Source organism: Ascaphus truei, chromosome 8, assembly GCF_040206685.1.
Source record: "Ascaphus truei isolate aAscTru1 chromosome 8, aAscTru1.hap1, whole genome shotgun sequence".
Taxonomy (NCBI): Eukaryota; Metazoa; Chordata; class Amphibia; order Anura; family Ascaphidae; genus Ascaphus; species Ascaphus truei.
The window spans coordinates 2211145-2220310 of NC_134490.1; the positions used below are offsets into that span (position 1 = coordinate 2211145).

The 9166-nt window shown below is 49.8% G+C and overlaps 1 protein-coding gene across 2 annotated transcripts in view; it reads left to right on the top strand.

Annotated features, from left to right (window-relative positions):
- The window catches only part of TUBGCP2 (tubulin gamma complex component 2), a 33429-nt gene extending 24774 nt beyond the window's left edge, over nucleotides 1–8655 (top strand). For both annotated transcript variants that reach the window (XM_075610298.1, XM_075610297.1), the window contains exons 16-18: nucleotides 588–716; nucleotides 891–1054; nucleotides 5036–8655. In XM_075610298.1, the coding sequence (XP_075466413.1) occupies nucleotides 588–716; nucleotides 891–1054; nucleotides 5036–5147 (405 nt within the window). In that variant the 3' untranslated portion in view covers nucleotides 5148–8655. The remainder of the gene's footprint in view (nucleotides 1–587; nucleotides 717–890; nucleotides 1055–5035) is intronic.
- The last annotated feature ends 511 nt before the right edge of the window (nucleotides 8656–9166 follow it).

Here is a 9166-nt window from a genome sequence, read left to right on the forward strand (position 1 = left end):
AAGAACCGGAATGTTGATCCCGTATAAAAAGAATCGTAACTTTGAACGGATCTACGTTTCTCCAGGTCCAATTTGTCTAGAACTTTGAACTACATGATTGAGGGACCCCCAAAAATATAAAGAAGAGATTAGAAAACGGGCATTTCAGTTTGTAGTACAAAAAGAGAAAAACACTCTATTTAAAGGGCAATTCAACCATTCTGTTGAAAAGAATATAAAAGTATATTTAAAACATGCTCATTTGAGCCTCTGTATAGATGAGGATGTTCCCGGTAAGCGTTGCTTTCTCTGCTCCCTGAAACCCTGACCAAGATCCCACGCAGCCACTCAGACTGTAACCTCCTGGTGTGAGTGACCGAGGGGTGACCAGGGGGCGTCTAAGGGTATCGGCGTCTCCTGAACAGAGAGAGGCAGCACAGACACACATCCAAAACGGTCAGGGGGTTGGCAGGGGTGCACTTGGAATGGTGTGTGTGTGCGTGTGTGTGAGTGCACACGCGCAGTCAGCACAGCTGTATGTAGGATGGTGGGGATGTCCACTCTGTGACCCCTGTGACCTCTGTGTCCCCCCACCCCCTCCTCGGCAGAGATTCACGCAGAGCATGAAGGTGGAGACGGAGATGGAGCGGCTGACACTGGAACACGGCACCATGATGGGGCCCCCGACGCAGAGCGAACGCACAGAGGAGGCGATAAAGAAGAAGCTCACGTCCAAGGTAACGTGGTCCAGTCACATCGAGATTAGGACGTTTACCCCAATACTTTATCTCCATCTGTTTAATAAGAAAAAAAATGGTTTTCATATATTTGCAAAACTGTCCTGCAGCAGCCTCTGAGCCGCCAGATGTAAGTAACGAGTTTCTCTCTCTGCCGCTCACTGTTTCCTGCAGTATCTGGCGGAGCACGTTGATGCCTTTCAATCTTCATCCGGCTTTGAATCCACCATGAACAAGTTCGACAGCAACTTCTCAACCCACCTCCTAGACCTGCTGGACAAACTGAGTGTGTACAGTACCAACGACTGCGAGCACAGCATGATCAATATCATATACAGGTGAGCACAGCATGATCAATATCCTATACAGGTGAGCACAGCATGATCAATATGTACAGGTGAGCACAGCCTGATCAATATCATATACAGGTGAGCACAGCATGATCAATATCATATACAGGTGAGCACAGCATGATCAATATCATATACAGGTGAGCACAGCCTGATCAATATCCTATACAGGTGAGCACAGCCTGATCAATATCATAGGGTGAGCACAGCCTGATCAATATCATATACAGGCGAGCACAGCCTGATCAATATCCTATACAGGCGAGCACAGCCTGATCCATATCCTATACAGGCGAGCACAGCCTGATCAATATCATATACAGACGAGCACAGCATGATCAATATCCTATACAGGCGAGCACAGCCTGATCCATATCCTATACACGGCCTGATCCATATCCTATACACGGCATGATCCATATCCTATACAGGTGAGCACAGCCTGATCCATATCCTATACACGGCCTGATCCATATCCTATACACGGCCTGATCCATATCCTATACACGGCCTGATCCATATCCTATACAGGTGAGCACAGCCTGATCCATATCCTATACACGCGATCACAGCCTGATCCATATCCTATACACAGCCTGATCCATATCCTAGACACAGCTTGATCCATATCCTATACACGGCCTGATCCATATCCTATACAGGCGAGCACAGCCTGATCCATATCCTTTACACAGCCTGATCCATATCCTATACACGCGATCACAGCCTGATCCATATCCTATACACAGCCTGATCCATATCCTATACAGGTGAGCACAGCCTGATCCATATCCTATACACGCGATCACAGCCTGACCCATATCCTATACACAGCCTGATCCATATCCTAGACACAGCCTGATCCATATCCTATACACGGCCTGATCCATATCCTATACACAGCCTGATCCATATCCTATACACGGCCTGATCCATATCCTAGACACGGCCTGACCCATATCCTATACACAGCCTGACCCATATCCTATACACAGCCTGATCCATATCCTAGACACAGCCTGACCCATATCCTAGACACAGCCTGACCCATATCCTATACACAGCCTGATCCATATCCTAGACACAGCCTGATCCATATCCTATACACGGCCTGATCCATATCCTAGACACAGTCTGATCCATATCCTATACACAGCCTGATCCATATCCTAGACACAGTCTGATCCATATCCTATACACAGCCTGATCCATATCCTAGACACAGCCTGATCCATATCCTATACACGGCCTGATCCATATCCTATACACGGCCTGATCCATATCCTATACACGGCCTGATCCATATCCTAGACACAGCCTGATCCATATCCTAGACACAGCCTGATCCATATCCTAGACACAGCCTGATCCATATCCTAGACACAGCCTGATCCATATCCTAGACACAGCCTGATCCATATCCTATACACAGCCTGATCCATATCCTATACAGGCGAGCACAGCCTGATCCATATCCTATACACAGCCTGATCCATATCCTAGACACAGCCTGATCCATATCCTAGACACAGCCTGACCCATATCCTAGACACAGCCTGACCCATATCCTAGACACAGCCTGATCCATATCCTATACACGGCCTGATCCATATCCTAGACACAGCTTGATCCATATCCTATACACGGCCTGATCCATATCCTATACAGGCGAGCACAGCCTGATCCATATCCTATACACAGCCTGATCCATATCCTATACAGGCGAGCACAGCCTGATCCATATCCTTTACACAGCCTGATCCATATCCTATACACGGCCTGATCCATATCCTATACAGGTGAGCACAGCCTGATCCATATCCTATACACGGCCTGATCCATATCCTATACACGGCCTGATCCATATCCTATACACGGCCTGATCCATATCCTATACAGGTGAGCACAGCCTGATCCATATCCTATACACGCGATCACAGCCTGATCCATATCCTATACACAGCCTGATCCATATCCTATACACAGCCTGATCCATATCCTAGACACAGCCTGATCCATATCCTATACACGGCCTGATCCATATCCTAGACACGGCCTGACCCATATCCTATACACAGCCTGACCCATATCCTATACACAGCCTGATCCATATCCTAGACACAGCCTGATCCATATCCTATACACGGCCTGATCCATATCCTAGACACGGCCTGACCCATATCCTATACACAGCCTGATCCATATCCTATACACGCGATCACAGCCTGATCCATATCCTATACACAGCCTGATCCATATCCTATACACAGCCTGATCCATATCCTAGACACAGCCTGATCCATATCCTATACACGGCCTGATCCATATCCTATACACGGCCTGATCCATATCCTATACAGGTGAGCACAGCCTGATCCATATCCTATACACGCGATCACAGCCTGATCCATATCCTATACACAGCCTGATCCATATCCTAGACACGGCCTGACCCATATCCTATACACAGCCTGACCCATATCCTATACACAGCCTGATCCATATCCTATACACGGCCTGATCCATATCCTAGACACAGCCTGATCCATATCCTAGACACAGCCTGACCCATATCCTAGACACAGCCTGATCCATATCCTATACACAGCCTGATCCATATCCTAGACACAGCCTGATCCATATCCTATACACGGCCTGATCCATATCCTAGACACGGCCTGACCCATATCCTATACACAGCCTGACCCATATCCTAGACACAGCCTGACCCATATCCTATACACAGCCTGATCCATATCCTAGACACAGCCTGATCCATATCCTAGACACGACCTGATCCATATCCTAGACACAGCCTGATCCATATCCTAGACACGGCCTGACCCATATCCTATACACAGCCTGACCCATATCCTATACAGGCGAGCACAGCCTGATCCATATCCTATACAGGCGAGCACAGCCTGATCCATATCCTAGACACAGCCTGACCCATATCCTATACACGGCCTGATCCATATCCTAGACACGGCCTGACCCATATCCTATACACGGCCTGATCCATATCCTATACACAGCCTGATCCATATCCTATACACAGCCTGATCCATATCCTATACACAGCCTGATCCATATCCTATACACAGCCTGATCCATATCCTATACACAGCCTGATCCATATCCTATACACAGCCTGATCCATATCCTATACACAGCCTGATCCATATCCTATACACAGCCTGATCCATATCCTATACACAGCCTGATCCATATCCTAGACACAGCCTGACCCATATCCTAGACACAGCCTGATCCATATCCTATACACGGCCTGATCCATATCCTATACACAGCCTGATCCATATCCTAGACACGGCCTGATCCATATCCTATACACAGCCTGATCCATATCCTATACACAGCCTGATCCATATCCTATACACAGCCTGATCCATATCCTAGACACAGCCTGACCCATATCCTATACACAGCCTGACCCATATCCTATACACGGCCTGATCCATATCCTATACACAGCCTGATCCATATCCTATACACAGCCTGATCCATATCCTATACACGGCCTGATCCATATCCTATACACAGCCTGATCCATATCCTATACACAGCCTGATCCATATCCTAGACACAGCCTGACCCATATCCTAGACACAGCCTGATCCATATCCTATACACGGCCTGATCCATATCCTATACAGGTGAGCACAGCCTGATCCATATCCTATACACGCGATCACAACCTGATTCATATCCTAGACACGGCCTGACCCATATCCTATACAAGTTAGCGGGGATGAACAGCATTAGATTAATAACATATACAGTTAATAGAAGTGAGGAGGAACTAATCAATGTCTGTCCCTATATAAGGTGATCAGTATCATGCAGGTGAGTGAGCACAGCGATTATCGGAGCCTGGCGAGGATCAGGGGGTCTGTATATTTCGGCGGTTTCGTCTTCGGTTCTGAAAACCTTCACTTTCCGCAGGTTGGACTTCAATGGCTTCTACACCGAGCGTTTGGAGCGACTGTCCGCAGAGCGGAGCCAGCGCGTCTCCCCCCGGACAGGCCCCCCGCGGCTTCCTGTGCCAGCACCGTGACATCATGGCGCTTAAAGACAGCGCTTCTCCGGGAGCCGGCCTGACATTTCTGCGTTCACACTCCTCTGCCTTTCGCTCGTCCTGTTAAGCAAACACATTTCTGGAAAGCTCCACCGGGACAGGTTCACGTGAGACGACGGTATATTGGCGACCGATAAGGAGGCGGCTCTTAAACACACAGGCACAATCGTTGACCTATTTTGACAGTCCCGTGCAAACCGGGACCGATTAAAAGGGAACATGTGCCAGCTTTAATCACCGAGACTGGCCCGGTCTCTACCTCTCCTCTTCCAGGTCCTGGATAATACAGGGCGTTCTGGTCCCAGAGTCTCCTCACCAACAGGTCAGGTTTTCAGGATATCCCTGCTTCAGCACAGGTTGCTCAGTCTTTGACTGAGCCACTGATTGAGCCACCTGTGCTGAAGCAGGGATATCCTGAAAACCTGACCTGTTGGTGGTCCTTGAGGACAGGAGTTGGCCTCCCCCGCTTTGAATGATGCAGCTGAGAACGGTTTTAACCTCTTTCCTGCCAGAGCATTCTAGGCCCCTCTCACATGGAAAGGGTTAAGTGTTTCCGATCAGGTGTAATTTATTGATACTCTGTGTCTATTGACCACGGACTCCCTTTTTGTTCTAAGCATCCCGCCAGCGCACAGCCGGCCCTTCCGGAGCTGCAGGAACCGATGTGTGAGCGTGTTAGTGAGTATGAGGCCTCACAGAGTCTTTCTTATGCCGCGCGTAGTGATTCGCACCTTTTTTTGTTGCCATGTTTTGTTTTTTTTAATGCTGTGAGATTTCAGAGATCTGCGAGTTATTTGGGGATATAATAAAATGTCCGCCCTTTCCTTATCCAAGAATGAAGGCTCCAAGTGTGGAATAATAAACCCAAGTGGTGCCGATCGCTTTCTCGTCATTTCCTGGGTTTCTGGTGGTTCTGACCGGATTCTATAAATGTGTCGTTGCTGCGAGTGAGAATAAGGTGCGGGGTGCGTGTCTGCTTCTTACATGGGCAGCGCGAATTATCCTGTGTTATTAAACTCATTGTTAGGTGCTGCAAGCTTTGTGCAGCTCCCTTTTTTTAAAAGGAAGACTTCACTGAGACCCAGATACACACAGCTCTCAAGGCATGGCCCTTCCCCCTCCCCCCACCCCCACTTTCCCGTCCCGCTCTCTCTTTATCTTCCTCCCCTCCTTACCCCCCCCCCCCGCTCTCTCTTTCTCCCACCACTCTGCTCTCTTTCTCCCCCTCTGTTCTTTCTCCCACCTCTCCTCTCTCCCCTTCCTCATATCTTCTCTCTCCCCCCATCTCTCTTCTCTCTCCCCCTACCCCATATAATCTTTCTTATCTCCTCCCCTCCACCCCCCTGCTTTCCCTCCTCTCTCTTCTCTCGCTCCCCTCCCTCATATCTCACTCAGGCTCTAGGGGTAGCTAACGCCACCTTTTAGCTATGACCTAACTCCGGTCCTCAAGCCCCCCTTCCCCAACAGGTCGGATTTTCAGGATATCCCTGCTTCAGTTCAGGTGGCTCAGTCTTCGACTGCAAAAACTGAAAACCTGACCTGTTGGTGGCCCATGCTCTATATCTTTCGATCTACTTCAGAGGGGAAAAGCAGCAGTGCAGCTGGAAACCCCACAAACAGAAGCACATGCAGCATGTCTGCTCCAGCAGAGAAAGCGCCACTGCAGAAAAGGCTCTCTATGTTAGGACATTTCCAAATGAAGGCGTCACCGCCACAAGATGGCAGCTTTTCGGTATGGGTCCCTGCACAGGCTGCAGTGATGGGGGCGCGCAGCTGCAGGTACCACTCGATGCCACTTGGGGGCAGTGTTTCTATAGGCAAATCTATACAGCTGTGCCTGTCACCCTCTGCTTTCAGCCTGCAGTGACACAGGGTGACAGTACGGCAGCGCTTCCTGTACACGCCACGTCTGCAGTGACACAGGGTGACAGTACGGCAGCGCTTCCTGTACACGCCACGTCTGCAGTGACACGGTGACAGTACGGCAGCGGTTCCCGTACACGCCACGTCTGCAGTGACAGTACGGCAGCGGTTCCCATACACGCCACGTCTGCAGTGACACAGGGTGACAGTACTGCAGCGGTTCCCGTACACGCCACGTCTGCAGTGACACAGGGTGACAGTACTGCAGCGGTTCCCGTACACGCCACGTCTGCAGTGACACGGTGACAGTACGGCAGCGGTTCCCGTACACGCCACGTCTGCAGTGACACAGGGTGACAGTACGGCAGCGGTTCCCGTACACGCCACGTCTGCAGTGACACAGGGTGACAGTACGGCAGCGGTTCCCGTACACGCCACGTCTGCAGTGACACAGGGTGACAGTACGGCAGCGGTTCCCGTACACGCCACGTCTGCAGTGACACAGGGTGACAGTACGGCAGCGGTTCCCGTACACGCCACGTCTGCAGTGACACAGGGTGACAGTACGGCAGCGGTTCCCGTACACGCCACGCCTGCAGTGACACAGGGTGACAGTACGGCAGCGGTTCCCGTACACGCCACATTACTCAAGAAATCGTAACTTCCATTTCCTGAGCAAAAGTAACACAAACTCACCTCCTTAAATGAAGCATCCCACTAGCCCGGACTCACGGCTACTGTCCCGGACTCACGGCTACTGCCCCGGACTCACGGCTACTGCCCCACACCCAGGGTCGCTCCTACCAACCATCGTAGCCAAGCTCTGCCATCTACCCCACATACTCCTTCATAAACTCTCCTAGCACACCTCTTAGATTGTAAGCTCTGCGGGGCAGCGGTTTCCTTTCCTGTTTGTTGCACTTGTTGTATTTTTATTCCCTGTACTGTATGGTCTCTTTTGTAAAGCTCTGAGTACACTGTGGGTGCTATATAAATCCGGACATACAAAAACAATATCACCGCCGACGCCTCCTCCCGTAACACTGCGTAAAGGGCCGTCCCTGGAGGTCGGTAACATGTGCGCTCGTATTTTTGGCTTCCCTCGATCCACTGAAACACCCTAAAGTAAAATGACTACATTTCCAAGGTATTGGGGTGCATGCGATTCTCATCTTATCTGATACGTCGCGTGGTCCCCTTTATCAAAATATTGCACACAAAGAAACACAACTTGTTAGATTTACTATTTGCCTTTAGACACCGTTTCCTCCCAAATGAGATTAGTTAAAGATTGTAAAAACATTTCGTTACTATGAAGACAGGAAATAAATTCTCTACAATTAACCAATATTGTCTGGTTTTTCTGCCCAGGTGACAAACACCTGCATTTAACACTTTAATCGGGCCACTGGCATTAGGTCACTTTGGTTTTAGGCTGCAACAACCTCTTTGCTGCGCGAGGGGACAGCAGCTCGTTGCTCCCTCTGGCATCGTAGGGGTTAAGCGCCGACCTGAAATAGCCCATTCCTCACACTTGCAGATCACAATAACTTAGCACTTGGTCGCACTTTTTCTCATTGCTGCCCACATCTGCTTTTTCTCCCACATGTTCCCCAAAAACGTGTGAAAAGACAGACGCTCGGCACATGGGCAGGTGAGGCCCAAACTGCTGCAGTTTTTTTTGCAAAGGCTGGTAACCCAACCCCCCATGTCAGCCCCTAAGGCATCTGGACAATGAGCAGAGTGTTTCCTGAGCTGCTTATCAGAAAGTCCTCGGGCAGAGTGCGGACACGCTGTCACCTCCCGCTGTCACCTCCCGCTGTCACCTCCCGCTGTGCCCGGCCACCACTTCCTGGTACCTAAACATGCTGCTTCCCAGCTCTGGGGAGCACTTCTCATTTACACGCAGCTTTCAATGTCGCCGGGGGACGCTCAGAGAGCAGGACTGTGCGGAAACTGCGTCCATTTAAATCAATGGGACCAAAATCTAATCCGGCACAGGGAAACCGGGGCATGTGTGTGTCATGCTGTACGTGCGGCAATATTACTTGGTAACATATAGGGGTGTTGAATCAAAGTGAAAGCACTCAGCCATTTAACCGCATATAAGGCTGCGTCCATACTGTGGCAGACAG